At 44.2% G+C, this 16,326-nt stretch overlaps 1 protein-coding gene across 1 annotated transcript; it reads left to right on the top strand.

The window, feature by feature from the left end:
• The first annotated feature begins 364 nt into the window (after positions 1-364).
• On the top strand, positions 365-16,116 carry rtst6galnac (GalNAc alpha 2,6-sialyltransferase). The gene is given in 10 exon segments (NM_001124217.1): positions 365-412; positions 5,836-6,214; positions 8,955-9,201; positions 11,073-11,238; positions 11,727-11,901; positions 12,635-12,773; positions 12,947-13,050; positions 13,595-13,678; positions 14,563-14,662; positions 15,778-16,116. Coding segments are annotated over 9 exon segments (1,341 nt in total). The 5' UTR covers positions 365-412; positions 5,836-6,059; the 3' UTR covers positions 15,949-16,116.
• Positions 16,117-16,326: the final 210 nt, after the last annotated feature.

The following is a 16,326-nucleotide window of genomic DNA, read 5'->3' as shown; positions in this document are numbered from 1 at the left end:
TTTATGTTGAATAAATATCAGAATTGGGCTGCCTGTGTGATCACAGCCATTGTGACCATAGCAACGCTATTCCTCTAACGCTGTCGTCTCACGTCTGACTTTATTGTAGTCCGGGGTGTATTCACTAGGAACTAAAGAGAACGAAACGGGGCTGGACCTTGGTGAATTTGTCAAATAGAAACGCTAGTTTTCGTTGGAAAACAAAACGGCTTGATTACACCCCGTAGTAAATGTTCCCTCTCTCCCAATTGCCAGCATCTGTTGCTCATTTCACAATCGTCCCGCCCATGCTGTGCTGTGCCGGCGCTCCGGTCTATTAGTCAAAGAGTTCTTCTGGATTAGATGACTTTCTACTGTCGCCACTCTCCTACTATGCAGATAGATAACTGTCACTAAAGAAGACTCGTCACAGGTAAGTGGATATGGAGACATTTTTAACTTTTTATTTTCTATGTTTAGCTTTGTGTTGTGAAAAGGGAGGAGAGAGATCTCAGAGTAGTGACTTGCTGTTTCTCTGAGGGTGATCATGGTAATCGGTGCAAAACAGGAACTTTAACAAATACCATCAAGTTTACAGCTTTCTTCTTCTTCTTAGGATTCATTCAGATTTTTAGGAGAATTAAATCAAAAGAGGGAAAAGTATTTTATTATCATCATTATTCAACTGAATGGGAAAAAAAGGTGATAGACAGCACAGCCAAGATTATAAAATACATTTTAAAAAAGGTCTTAAGGTAAAATGTTTGCTGTCTCTATTCTCCACCAAATGTCAAAGTTTTCACAGATGTGTTGAACAGGGCTAATCTGAGGATCAAGGTTTTCCTTCCATTCCCTGGTCATCTATCTTCAAACAAACACTGAAGAATAAGTCAGGGAAAGTAAATTGTTGACATTTTAATGACCTCCGTCTTACAGTAGTTTGATAAATGTTTACTGATGAATTCATTACATTTCGGTATGTTTCAAAGATTTACTCTACACTACTTTGACAACACAAACTGAATCCAGGACAGCTGAACGCATTCTTCCTTCTCCCTACAGTTTTCATCCATCAGCCCAACGACTGGCTCATGTGAACCACAATCTCAAAACTGTGTTTTAACATTGATAATCAACGCATGCGATATGGGCTTGGAAATATATGGCCTTTTCAATTTATTTTATTTCATCAGCGAGACAGAATGTAACCGTTCCACAGCCATACAGCTATGGATGCTGCCATCTAACCAAACTACACTTCCTCAGTAAAGCTTGCACAAAGGTGTCCGGAGCACGCTAGATGGCTAACTCTAGAGGGGGGTGTAGATGTCTCCCACACTACCTCCGGAGGTGGACGTCTGTCTGGTTTACAAGCACTGTAACATGGAGATATGACCGTAACAGATGTCTCCCACACACAGACTCAACCTTTTGTATCCGTGTCATTCTAGGGTACGTGGCAGAATGAGTAGTGCCATTTGAGGCTACCTTCATTTTTTTTTTTTTTTTTTTAAGTAGTCCATTTTCTTCATAATTGTCTGATCCCTCCTGGTGACCTGGTTGGACATGACTCCAACAGGGTCACCAAGAGGGATCAGCCAATGAATTGGAAGTCCCACCCAGTTGACTACATTAAAATGGGATAGGAACTCAATGGCGCTGCCCGTGCTAATACAGACTTTGGGCCACTAAAGTTCTCTATCATTCTCTATTCTGCCACAATACCTCTGGAGGTAGTGTGTGAGTCATCTACTGTACCCCACATACCCCTCTCTGAGTGGTACAGCATATAGACAATAGCTCTCCCACATCACATGCTCCTGTAAGAATGACCTTTAATACCAGTAGACTATATATATTTATTTATTTTCTCTTTTAGCCCAATTGAAAATTAAAGGCTTTTATAATAGCCACACTCTTTTGAATCGTGGCATTGATCAAGTGCGCAACACTATGTACGGTATGGTTTTAGATGGGAAGCTTCTGTATAGTTTGTACTGCTATCTTTCTTTTGTTAGGCTAAATGTTACGGTATGCTAATAGCTGCACTCCCACATGAAGCAGGAATGTGGCTTTGGCCACTCCACATCCCAAGGCTAGGGTAAACAGACAAGGTTAATCTGATGTTAAAGAGTATGTATTTCACTCATGTAAATCCAATCGGAACAGAATGTAGTGCCCTAAAGGCCGTGTTATCCGCCCAGCACTGTGTTTACCATGTCATTGTAGTCAGAGGGAGGTGACAGATGAGGTATAGAAGTGCGTGTTCTCATACGGGTGTTAATGATTGTACTCTATCAGAGTAACTGTTGACATTCAAAACGTTCCTTGTGGTTCCGTCACAGCCAGGTGGAGGTGCATGTGAACAATCCATTGATTGCACTCCAAAGGCCCTTTTTGTTTTTTACATAACTGTTTTATTTCTATACGGTCCACTACTTTTGACCCGAGCCACTTGGGACAGAGACATTTCCTCAGAGTAGAGATGTGATTCTGGTTTCCTGGTGTTTCCAGTACTTCTGGCAGGAAAATAACCTCTCCCTCAACGTCAACAAAACAAAGGGTCTGATCGTGGACTTCAGGAAACGGCAGAGGGAGCACCCCCCCCCTATCCACATCAACGGGACTGCAGTGAATAAGGTGAAAAGCTTCAAGTTCCTCGGCGTACACATCACTGACATTCTGAAATTGTCATCCCACACAGACATGAGGCTGAAGAAATTCCTTCTTGGCCCCTACGACCCTCACTAACTTTAATATGTACAATTGAGAGCATCCTGTCGGGCTGTATCACCGGCTGGCACGGCAACTGTACCTCCATGCAACTGCAGGGCTCTCTCGAGGGTGGTGAGGTCTGCCCAACTCATCACCGGGGGCACACTGCCTGCCCTCCAGGACACCAACTGCACCCAATGTCATAGGAAGGCTAAAATGATAATCAAGGACATCAACCACCCGAGCCACTGCCTGTTCACCCCACTATCATTCAGAAGGCGAGGTCAGTACAGGTGCGTCAAAGCTGGGACCGAGACACTGAAAAACAGCTTCTATCTCAAGGCCATCACTGTTAAATAACCATCACTAGCCGGCTTCCACCCAGTTACTCAACCCTGCACCTTAGAGGCTGCTGCCCTATGTACACTGCTCAAAAAAATAAAGGGAACACTTAAACAACACAATGTAACTCCAAGTCAATCACACTTCTGTGAAATCAAACTGTCCACTTAGGAAGCAACACTGATTGACAATAAATTTCACATGCTGTTGTGCAAATGGAATAGACAAGAGGTGGAAATTATAGGCAATTAGCAAGACACCACCAATAAAGGAGTGGTTCTGCAGGGGGTGACCACAGATGACTTCTCAGTTCCTATGCTTCCTGGCTGATGTTTTGGTCACTTTTGAATGCTGGCGGTGCTTTCACTCTAGTGGTAGCATGAGACGGAGTCTACAACCCACACAAGTGGTTCAGGTAGTGCAGCTCATCCAGGATGGCACATCAATGCGTAGTGTCCAGAGCATGGAGGTGCTACCAGGAGACAGGCCAGTACATCAGGAGACGTGGAGGAGGCCGTAGGAGGGCAACAACCCAGCAGCAGGACCGCTACCTCCGCCTTTGTGCAAGGAGGAGCAGGAGGAGCACTGCCAGAGCCCTGCAAAATGACCTCCAGCAGGCCACAAATGTGCAAGTGTCTGCTCAAACAGAAACAGACTCCATGAGGGTGGGTATGAGGTCCCGACGTCCACAGGTGGGGGTTGTGCTTACAGCCCAACACCGTGCAAGATTGGCAAATTCGCCACTGGCGCCCTGTGCTCTTCACAGATGAAAGCAGGTTCACACTGAGCACGTGACAGTCTGGAGACGCCGTGGAGAACGTTCTGCTGCCTGCAACATCCTCCAGCATGACCGGTTTGGCGATAGGTCAGTCATGGTGTGGGGTGGCCTTTCTTTGGGGGGCCGCACAGCCCTCCATGTGCTCGCCAGAGGTAGCCTGACTGCCATTAGGTACCGAGATGAGATCCTCAGACCCCTTGTGAGACCATATGCTGGTGCGGTTGGCCCTGGGTTCCTCCTAATGCAAGACAATGCTAGACCTCATGTGGCTGGAGTGTGTCAGCAGTTCCTGCAAGAGGAAGGCATTGATGCTATGGACTGGCCCGCCCGTTCCCCAGACCTGAATCCAATTGAGCACATCTGGGACATCATGTCTCGCTCCATCCACCAACGCCACGTTGCACCACAGACTGTCCAGGAGTTGGCGGATGCTTTAGTCCAGGTCTGGGAGGAGATCCCTCGGAGACCATCCGCCACCTCATCAGGAGCATGCCCAGGCGCTGTAGGGAGGTCATACAGGCACGTGGAGGCCACACACACTACTGAGCCTCATTTTGACTTGTTTCAAGGACATTACATCAACGTTGGATCAGCCTGTAGTGTGGTTTTCCACTTTAATTTTGAGTGTCACTCCAAATCCAGACCTCCATGGGTTGATAAATTTGATTTCCATTGAGAATTTGTATGTGATTTTGTTGTCAGCACATTCAACTATGTAAAGAAAAAAGTATTTAATAAGAATATTTCATTCATTCAGATCTAGGATGTGTTATTTTAGTGTTCCCTTTATTTTTTTGAGCAGTGTACATAGACATGGAATCACTGGTCACTTTAATAATGGAACACTAATCCCTTTAATAATGGAACATTAATCCCTTTAATAATGGAACATTAATCCCTTTTAATAATGGAACACAAATCCCTTTAATAATGGAACACTAATCCCTTTAATAATGGAACACTAATCCCTTTAATAATGGAACACTAATCCCTTTAATAATGGAACACTAATCCCTTTAATAATGGAACACTAATCCCTTTAATAATGGAACACTAATCCCTTTAATAATGGAACACTAATCCCTTTAATAATGGAACACTAATCCCTTTAATAATGGAACACTAATCCCTTTAATAATGGAACACTAATCCCTTTAATAATGGAACACTAATCCCTTTAATAATGGAACACTAATCCCTTTAATAATGGAACACTAATCCCTTTAATAATGGAACACTAATCCCTTTAATAATGGAACACTAATCCCTTTAATAATGTTCACATACTGCTTTACTCATCCAATATGTAAATACTATATTCTATTCTACTATGTGTTAGTCAATGCCACTCTAACATTGCTCATCCTACTATTTATATATTTCTTAATTCCATTATTTTACTTTTTAGATTTGTGAATTGTTAGCTATTACGGTACTGTTGGAGCTAGGAACACAAGCATTTCTGCTACATATGTTGTGTGTGACCAATAACATTTTATTTGACTTATCACAAGTCCGTCATCATGACCCTCTTCTTGTCTGGTTTAGGGTTAGTGGGTTTACCAGGTTTGAGCGGGGTTAGTAGGTTTGAGCGGGGTTAGTAGGCTTGCGCAGGGTTAAACAGGTTTGAGCAGGGTTAAACCGGTTTGAGCAGGGTTAAACCGGTTTGAGCAGGGTTAAACAGGTTTGAGCAGGGTTAAACAGGTTTGAGCAGGGTTGTCAGAGATGGTACATTTTGACAGTTGCTCTGCCATCACTGTATTGTTCTGGAAGGATGAAGGCTTCACCTGGTCAGAGGGAGTTCCTGTACCATGATCCATCAGTGGCTATAAACAGTCCAAATCAAATACCCATCTGCCCCTAAAATAGAGGGATCTGAAAGAATACAGAGAGACTGTATTTTTGTGGTCAAAGGTTGAATTAAAAAGGTATTATTGGGAGCAGCTCTGTTGACACGGTGAGGTAAAGTTTGCTCTCTCCATTTTTATCTATGTCTGTTTCTCCTCTCTCTGTCTCTCCAGACTGTCATGTGGTAAGAGAGGCCCCAGAGTAGTGTGCACCTCTGTGCACTCGTTTTACAGTCAACTCCAGCCCTCGTCTCTTTCCTCGTTGCTCCCCTGAAAACCCGAACAACCTCCTCAGAAGGACATTGGTGACTCCCCTCTACTCCCCACATTCCTCCTCATTGGAGGGTAGAGGGCACACACACAGCCGGCTGCTCAGGCTCAGGTCCACGATGACGAGCATGGGGCTCCAGAGGAGGCTATGGCTGTGCTTCCTGGGTGTCAGCTTCCTGCCAGTCATCTATATCATCTATTTGAACCTTGAGATCACCTGGCGCATGGACATCCTGAACCTGACACAATTCCCTGGCATCTGGTACACACAGGAACCCAACAGGTAAACCAACAACGATGCAACAATCTAAAACTCCTGGTGGAAAATATTACACTTCTAACAATGTTTCCATTCACAGTTTGTGAGTGAAGTTATAACGTATAAATTAATATCACGACAGCTGTGACGGAAACGGCAAAGTTTCGGTATAATTTGCACGGCCTGCATGCACAGCCTACCTGCACAGCCTACCTGCACAGCCTGCATGCACAGCCTACCTGCACAGCCTACCTGCACAGCCTGCATGCACAGCCTACCTGCACAGCCTACCTGCACAGCCTGCATGCACAGCCTACTTGCACAGCCTGCATGCACAGCCTACCTGCACAGCCTGCATGCACAGCCTACCTGCACAGCCTGCATGCACAGCCTACCTGCACAGCCTGCATGCACAGCCTACCTGCACTATATTTGCCAGCTGTTGACTAAAGCACACTTGACAAGACCAGAATAGACACATTTGCTATTTAACCCAACAGTTTTTGTGACAACTATTGGCAGAGTTGAAATGCGATGGAAACACATTGAACTTTTAGATTTTTTAAAATATAATATTTGCTTGAATATGGGGCGGCAGGTAGCCTAGTGGTTAGAGCGTTGGGCCAGTAACCGAAAGGTTGCTAGATCAAATCCCCGAGCTGACAAGCTAAAAATCTGTTGTTTTGCCCCTGAACAAGGCAGTTAGCCTACCAGGGAACAGTGGGTTGTCATTGTAAATAAGAATTTGTTTTTAATTGACTTGCCTCGTTAAACAAATGATAATAATTAAATAAAAATCTGTCACCAATTGGATGGAACCCTAGCTACTGTCTGGGAATGTTAAATGATTAGTTTGTTGTGTAATTCAAAAGCAAAGATTCGGAGGGATTTTTATTAATTAAAAGGCTGAACTAGTGGAATTAATGTGTGAACTAGTGGAATTAATGTGTGAACTAGTGGAATTAATGTATGACCTAGTGGAATTAATGTATGACCTAGTGGAATTAATGTATGAACTAGTGGAATTAATGTATGACCTAGTGGAATTAATGTATATACTGTATGCAACGTCTATTCTTTCTACCTTTTTTATTTATTTATTGAAAATCTTCCTGGTTGCTCGGTTTGCCAAATGACTAGCCGTACAGAGGGACATGGTTCACCTGCCTGAGATCATGGAGACTTAAACCATGGGATTTTTAAAATCAAACGCTTACGGTCTTCCTGCAAGTCATATCAATGTAGCCACACACAAGCAGCTGGGCTAACATTAAAACCAATGGAGAGCAACAGAATGGGGTTACATGTGAAATGTCAGCCTGGTAGTACTGTCAGAGTAGTGGAAGCAGCTGTATTTCTCTCGCTGTGAGACAAACCACTCAAACATATGATTTTAAAGGTTCAGCAGGTCTGTCATTTTGATGGCCTGTCTGCCTGCCTCTCTGTCTCTGCCTCTCTGCCTGTCTGTCTCTGCCTGTCTGTCTCTGCCTGTCTGTCTCTGCCTGTCTGTCTCTGCCTGCCTGTCTCTGCCTCTCTGCCTCCCCTCCCTCCCTCCCTCCCTCCCTGCCATAGCCCTTGGGTTTCACCTAAACAGTGATTTTATCTGAATGCCAGTTATTTGAAGTCGGCCTGTTCTGCCTCTCCTTGTTGTTCCAAACTGTCTCTCCAAATGCATTTTTGCTTTGGGGTCATCGTCTATTAACACAAATGGAGATCACTGTATTTAGACAGGCCGGAGAATGATGAATGAACAGTTTAGGGAGAAGGGGAATTCTGCTGTTGCACGACAAAAACATTAGCATTTCTGTGGAAAAGGGGGATTTTTTTTACATCAACCATCGTTTTTTTCTGTCTGCTCGAGAGCCTCTTATGAGAGAATGGATAGTCCATGATGCATCAGTCCTTCAGTTGTATTTCCTGGTGGCGACTATCACCTTTCTGATCTCAGATTGTCACAGGTATCGGTTACGCCCTAATCCAATTTTGGTTTATTACCTTTGTCCTTCATTAAATGACTGGAGGACACACGTCCAGATATTACTCAGTGCATTGGGGCAATATTACTCTGTAGAGCTCTTTGGCATTTAGTTGTACTGAAAATACATCCAGACACAATCGGGCCTTATTGTTTATTTAATATAAGTGCACTTATACGTCAATGTGGAGGATACAGGTCTGGTTGTGAGATGGACGATTGTTGTCTTTCCCTACCAAACACGTGCCAATGGTAAAGCTGCATCATTGAATAGCATACCACTTCTCCGTACTGTTTTACTCAGAATAAATCAAGACTAGGGCTGTCCCCGACAACAACAACAACAACAACAAAATATTGGTCGACCAAAGCCTATCGACCAGTTGAATAATTGGGGTCAGCCATAATCCAGACTCGACCACAAATTAGCCTGGAAGAAGAGAAGTTGTAGGTTAGTGTAAAATACATTTTCAATAATGGTGAAATCTGACAACACTTTATAATGACTAGGCTCAACCCTAGTTAATGTTTAGAAAGCCATTTTAGGTTCAGCTTCTCTGCTCAATTTGGGTCACATGACCACAGTTGACAGAGCGTGTGCTGTTCCTGCCGAGTCAGATACAGAATCAACATATTTCAGCTGTTACTGAGGAACTTGTGAGAGAAATATGTGAGTTTTTCCACAATTGGGTAGCAGGAGACAACAACATTTGACACATTTGACATTACCCAGGACCGTTAAGGTGACACCGGTTTCAGCTCTAAGGTGTGTGTTTTGTCTCTTGCCAGGTTACATGACCCTGAAGAACCTCTTGTTGTCAATACGCTGTCAGATAATAGTAGTATCGCACCACCAACACCTTTAAGTTTAAAGGTGAAGTCCACATCCCCTGCCAGAGTCAGACCGTCAACAGAACCTGGAGCCAGGACTACCAAGGGCTCTGATGTTAAAGGTGCTCTCCTCAAGTCTGCCAAACCAACAGAGCCACCCTTCATTGGCGACAGCTACTACAGTGAAGATGCCCCACCTCAAACAGTGAGTTGAAGTTCCTTTTTCTGAGCTGTTCCTGTTACTTGATGTGTTTTGTTGTGATTGCTGTCTACTTCAGAGACCTTAGAAGGCCTGTCGTCTCCTTGCAGTCAATGCTGACTGATTGTACTTTCAGACACATGAAGCATGGAAGCACTTAAAATAATGCCCCACTTTGTTATAAAATAAGGACAGTGGATATCTGTTAAATCTCAGTCAGATGACATGAGTGATACTCTAGTTAACCACCAGATTACACAACCCAAAAGGTCATCAATGTGTAATTCATACAGCAATTTGATAAGTTATGGGCCATCTTAAGCAATCTCCATATTACATTATGTGGAAATAAGCCCAGTTCAATAATGACCTTTTAATTTAACTGCAGGTCTGAATGGTAAAAGTCCACCACTAGTTCAGTGTTAATCACGCAGATATTTTAAGGACTTCATGTTCTGCAATGATGTTGGCTGGTGTTTGCGTGCGTGTGGGATGTCTAGTTGAATGAATGCCAGTGAAAACCGGCTGGTGTTTTCTTTGGGCTCATGTATAATGGCAAATATATGACATGTTTCCCAGACTGTGTTCTCTTGCTCTACCCTCCTTGTGTCATCACAATAGAAGAATGTTGCAGCGTCATCACACGGTCAACCAAAACAAGGAAAGAACATTGTACATTTCATATGAACAATGGCTGAGGTCTGCTTCCTATTTTTCCTATAATATAGACTAAATACGGTCGACCACAACAGAGAACACCCCACTCCATGTGGTGGTTTCTCACTCGCGTGGACTGTTTCGTCTCGATATCTTTCATAAGACAGATAAGATGTGAAGCATATGTGTTTAGGCCTATTTGATCCAGACATGTGGGTGGTAAAGGAACACCGTACGGTTCAATGCAATCTCCAATTTCTTTATCTCTACCTTTTTTTTTTTTGTTTAGTGGAGTGGTATGCACAACTCCCATCAAACTCTTTGTCTGCTTATCTCCCACTCGTTGACTTTCCATGATTCAGTGTTCCTCAGAAACAGTGAGTAGTTTCCCTGATGATGAAGACCTAAATGGCCTCGTTTGATACAAGACCGTAGCTATGAGGGGACACCGAGGTTCGGAACCTTTTTTTAAATAAAAAAATAAAATTAATCTTGAGTTATGTCCATATTATGTTGTGTGGAACTATATATAGATATATATATATATATATAAAGGCCCGAGGGATAAGGGAGGTTCTTAGGTGCAACGCAGAGTGCCTGGACACAGCCCTTAGCCATTGTATATTGGCAATATGCCACAAACCCCAGAGGTGACTTGTTGCTATTATAAGCTGGTTACCAACGTAATTAGAGCAGTACATAAAAATGTTAAAAAATGGTATACGGCTGTCAGCCAATCAGCATCCAGTGCTTGAATCACCCACTTTACAATGACCTTTGTGTAACTGCAGGGCTGCATGGTAAAATTACACCGTTCGTTCAGTTTTAATGATGCTGATGTTCAGTCACTTATTGTTCTATAAGGACATTAGGTTGTGCTGGCCCCCTGTACCGTGACGATGACAGGATATGATGTCATAGTACAGGTTTCCCAGAATCTGTTCTCTTGTTGCTACCCTCTTTGTGTCATCGCCATAGAATGTTGTAGCGGCATCATCACGTGGTCTACCCAGTGCTGAGTTAATGTGTAGCAGCTAATAGCTATTAGGCTATGTGTTTGTAGATGGACTGAGGTGAATGAAGCTACAGCAGCCAAGGTGATAATGTCTGGGGTCCTTTTTTACTTGTTTTCACTGTTCTCCAAGTAGTATTTTAGAGTTTTGAAATTGTATTGAAATACAGTAAATGAGCGTCAACTTTCTGAACGTTATTCCATCCAGGACTGTCCAGACAGTATTCGGAGCAGGGTGTCCCAGACAGACTTTGGGGTACGGTATCTGGGCAGGATCCCTGTGCTTCAGTGGGCCAAGCATGCCACTCCAGAACAGTACCAGCGCCTCCGATTGTATCCTGGGACTCATGGCTGGGCAAACCTCGACTTTAACAGTAAGTACTTTCAAAACATGTTGACAGGAACGTTACAATGTGTTACTTACTCCATACCAACTATTGTTTGAAAATTGGCTGACAAATCATGTTCACATGCTGACGACAAACAATTTTAGTTCCACATCGTTGACTGCCACTGTCTAACTCCAGTGCACTATGATCCATGGTCACCCCAATAAAGATGTTATATGGCTTCAGAGATGGGACACGCGACCCTTTATGGTCAGTCGATTGAGTACATCTGCACAACTTCACAGATGCATGGGAATCTCATATCAGCTCACATCTGACAAGAGTAAACGATCGAATGATTCCACTGTTTTTACCCCGTGGACTTTACCCACGCCTCCCAGCTAGTGAGACGAGACACTGACAGTTGAGTGTAGATGTCGTCCATTGGAAATGTGCGCGAGGCAGAGATTTCATCGGGTTGGTTGGCTGTCTTCTTCATCAGTTATTTTATTACATTGCATTTGTTGTTGCAGCTCTGGTGTCGACCCTGTCTGTTCTCAACACGTCAGCCAACTGGCACATGTTTGATGACTGGGATCGTCGTAGCAACGGCTCACGGTGTGTCCGCTGTGCTGTCGTGGGCAACGGAGGGATTCTGAATGAGTCAAAGAAAGGCCATGAGATTGACCAGCATGACTACGTATTCAGGTGAGACGCTGTCTTTGACCTTGTTTAGTCTTGACTTCCTCAATAGCCTGCGGGGGTGGTTGGACCTTCTGAAGTGGAAGATGTTCCTTGGAATGTGTATTATGTTAGTACAGTTGGCCTTCATCCTGTGTTTCATTTATGTCATTCAGGATGGCTGATTTTCAAGGGCTCCTCAAGAGTCTGTTGAATGAAGCATGCATCTGGTTTCTGTGGTTACCTGAGTGTGAGGTCATTGACAGTGTTCATGTTCCTTCATGCCGTGGTTGTCGTTCAGTGTTCCTTCCTGTGTGTCCTGTGTTGTAATTGGTCGTCTTTGACAGTGTCCCTGTGTTGTATAAAGATAGGGAGGTGGTTACATTGACAGTTTGGTAAAACAGTAGGATAAAGACACGTGGGTAGAGTCCATTCCACTCTCGCATTTTGTTTGTCCATCCTTTTCTTTTATTAAGAGCTTTGTCACAAGGGATTATGTGATAGAGATGTGTTTTCTTTGTATATCCCAGCTCCCCCTGAGACACCCGCAGGGAGTGAGGTCATGGCCAGGGTCACCATTGTCCAGCACCCCTGAAGCAATTTGGGTTAAATGCCTCAAAGGCACATGGTGGCAGATTATTTTTCTCCACCTTGTCGGCTCTGATATTCGAACCAGCAACTTTATTTTAATGTTATTTTTTAAAAATGTTTATATTGGTTATTGACAAAGTTCTGTTCCATGCTTCTGTTGTTACTCCAGGACCAACGGAGCTGTCATTAAAGGCTTTGAGCAGGATGTGGGCTCCAGAACATCCTTCTACACGTTCTCCACCAACACACTCCGTAACTCCATGAGGAGCTACGCCGGAGCGGGCTACAGAGGACCACCGCTCTCTGAGGTGAACACTTCCATCATGATGATGATGGTTCACGATCACATTTACTCACTGGGAATAAACTTCATCCTCCATTCTTTAATTAATTTACAGACAAACTCTTTAACTTTCATTTACATTTATTTTTTTTATAGTCTGATCATGCATTCCCCTCGTTCTCTGTCTTTATCCTGTAGGAGACACGCTATGTCTTCCTGCCAGACCATGACAGGGATTATCTGCTGATGAAAGCAGCTGCCACACACACTCCAGTAGAGAGAGGACCAGAAAGGAGCAAAACGTAAGATGGGTTCATCTCCATGGAGGTTTTGATTTCATTCCCCACACAGCATCTATGTGGATTTCCATTGTAATGAAATACCCTCAATATCCCCAAGTATTCCTTCTTTATTTACTAATGTTTTATTTATTTTACCTTTATTTAACCAGGCAAGTCAGTTAAGAACAAATTCTTATTTTCAATGACGGCCTAGGAACAGTGGGTTAACTGCCTGTTCAGGGGCAGAACGACAGATTTGTACCTTGTCAGCTCGGGATTCGAACTTGCAACCTTTCGGTTACTAGTCCAACGCTCTAACCACTAGGCTACCCTGCCGTCCCTACACTCTAACCACTAGGCTACCCTGCCGTCCCTACACTCTAACCACTAGGCTACCCTGCCGTCCCTACACTCTAACCACTAGGCTACCCTGCCGTCCCTACACTCTAACCACTAGGCTACCCTGCCGTCCCTACACTCTAACCACTAGGCTAACCTGCCGTCCCTACACTCTAACCACTAGGCTACCCTATACTGTTATCTGTTTTTGTTTTTCCCTTTTTAGACCTCCCACATACTTTGGAGGAAATGTGACCGTAGAAAAGTTGAAGATGTACCATCCAGATTTCATACGCTACATCAGAAACAGGTGTGTAAAAAAAATAACTCACTTCCCCCCCCCTTTTAAAATGTTTATCTTAGTACAAAGCACATAGTCTTTAGGAGAGTTGTTGTGGCTAATCCGAATCACAGCTGAGCTCTGATTATACACACACACACACACACCTGGACAAAGGTATTAAAGAAACCCCTTTTGAAGTCCCTGTTTTGGGTGGGGGGCCACTTTATGATCGAGAACTCTTCCTACAATGGTTAAAGAGGTCCTCTGATGAGGTTCCAATAATATATGACACATGTGCGTGCACTTCTGGTGAATGTTTTTTTGTTTGTATTGAAATGTAACTGATCCCAACCCTGGTTGAGTGGCAGTGCCCATTTTTATCTCCATATCAAATAATGACCTTACTTTGATTTTGTTTACTTTTTTTAATCATTTTTTGGAATTGAAAACAAGAATAGCTTCTTAGCAAAGGAAAAAATTCTCAAACAAGGATTTTGCTAAGACTCTCTGGGAGTGGTCTGAGTGGGGAGGGGAAAACGGAAGACTAGCTGTTATTGGCAGAAAGGTTTGGATCTCTCTTATTGGTCTATTAACTCATTTACCACCTGGTGATGTCACCAAGGAGGCCAGAACTCCATCCCACACCATCTAACACTTTAAAGGTAATTATTATACCATGACTCTGTTCGGGTGCATACTAATCAGGCCTGTGTGGTGTGGTGTGGGGTTAGCTCTCCTCTCGACAAGGAAAAGGTGGCAGCCAGGTCTGGTCTGTACACAACCTTTTCTCCAGCAAAGGGCATTTTAGGAAAGGACAAAATCCTTTGTCCTTGAAGATCATTTTCTTGGACACTATTTCAACGTGTGGACCAGCTGTATTGTTAAATGCTCTCTTGTGTTTCATGTCGTAGGTTCCTCCGGGCCCACGCCATGCAGACCAAATACAAGGACATCTACCGTCCATCAACAGGTGCTGTGATGCTGCTGGCTGCGATACACACCTGTGACCAGGTACGGGACGACCCACCAGTGACTAGCCATTAAACAATAACTCTCTGGACATGACTGCACTGACCCTCCAGTTGGGCAGCATTTACTCTGACCCTGATAGTCTTCAAAAGCCCTGTGAAACAGAAATACTACATTCTGCTTCGATCACTGCCTAAAGCAAAGGCCCATATATGGTCATCATTGTTCTTGAGGCATGGAACACTAGATAAAAAATGTTTTTTAAAGGCTGTGACTGCAGCAACTGACCTCTGCCCCCCCCCCCCCCCCCCCTGTTTCTCTCTACCTCTCTCTCCTTCTGTCCTCTCCCCTGTTTCTCTCTACCTCTCTCTCCTTCTGTCCTCCCCTCGTTTCTCTCTACCTCTCTCTCCTTCTGTCCTCCCACCTGTTTCTCTCTACCTCTCTCTCCTTCTGTCCTCCCACCTGTTTCTCTCTACCTCTCTCTCCTTCTGTCCTCCCACCTGTTTCTCTCTACCTCTCTCTCCTTCTGTCCTCCCACCTGTTTCTCTCTACCTCTCTCTCCTTCTGTCCTCCCACCTGTTTCTCTCTACCTCTCTCTCCTTCTGTCCTCCCACCTGTTTCTCTCTACCTCTCTCTCCTTCTGTCCTCCCACCTGTTTCTCTCTACCTCTCTCTCCTTCTGTCCTCCCACCTGTTTCTCTCTACCTCTCTCTCCTTCTGTCCTCCCACCTGTTTCTCTCTACCTCTCTCTCCTTCTGTCCTCCCACCTGTTTCTCTCTACCTCTCTCTCCTTCTGTCCTCCCACCTGTTTCTCTCTACCTCTCTCTCCTTCTGTCCTCCCACCTGTTTCTCTCTACCTCTCTCTCCTTCTGTCCTCCCACCTGTTTCTCTCTACCTCTCTCTCCTTCTGTCCTCCCACCTGTTTCTCTCTACCTCTCTCTCCTTCTGTCCTCCCCCCTGTTTCTCTCTACCTCTCTCTCCTTCTGTCCTCCCCCCTGTTTCTCTCTACCTCTCTCTCCTTCTGTCCTCCCCCCTGTTTCACTCTACCTCTCTCTCCTTCTGTCCTCCCCCCTGTTTCTCTCTACCTCTCTCTCCTTCTGTCCTCCCCCCTGTTTCTCTCTACCTCTCTCTCCTTCTGTCTGTCGTATTTGAAAACAGGTGAGCGCGTATGGCTTCATGACTCCAGACTATGTGAAATACTCTGACCACTACTTTGACCACCAATATCACCCAGTGGGTTTCTTCATTAACCATGACATGAGGCTGGAGATGACACTGTGGCAACAACTCCACCGTGCAGGCCTCATCACTCTCTACATGCGCCAGTGAACTCAGGAACTAACTCACTCAAGGTTGCTACGGCAACGACCACCTCCCGTAGGATTAAAAACTAGTCAAACTGTATATTTATATATTATTGAACAAAAAAATATAAATTCAACATGGTGTTGGTTTTATGAGCTGAAATAAAAGATCCCAGAAATGTTCCGTATGCACAAAAAGCTTATTTCTCTCAAATGTTGTGCACAAATTTGTTTACATCCCTGTTAGTGAGCATTTCTCATCTGCCATCTGACAGGTTTGGCATTTTAGGCAGAGTTCCTCTGTTCAGTGTCTGTGTTCTTTTGACCATCTTACTCGTTTATTGGCCAGTCTGAGATGTGGCTTTTTCTTTGCAACTCTGCCTAGAAGGCCAGCATCCCAGAG

Source organism: Oncorhynchus mykiss, chromosome 20, assembly GCF_013265735.2.
Source record: "Oncorhynchus mykiss isolate Arlee chromosome 20, USDA_OmykA_1.1, whole genome shotgun sequence".
Lineage (NCBI taxonomy): Eukaryota > Metazoa > Chordata > Actinopteri > Salmoniformes > Salmonidae > Oncorhynchus > Oncorhynchus mykiss.
Note: the sequence above shows the minus strand (reverse complement) of the source record. Positions and strands in the feature narration are given on the sequence as shown.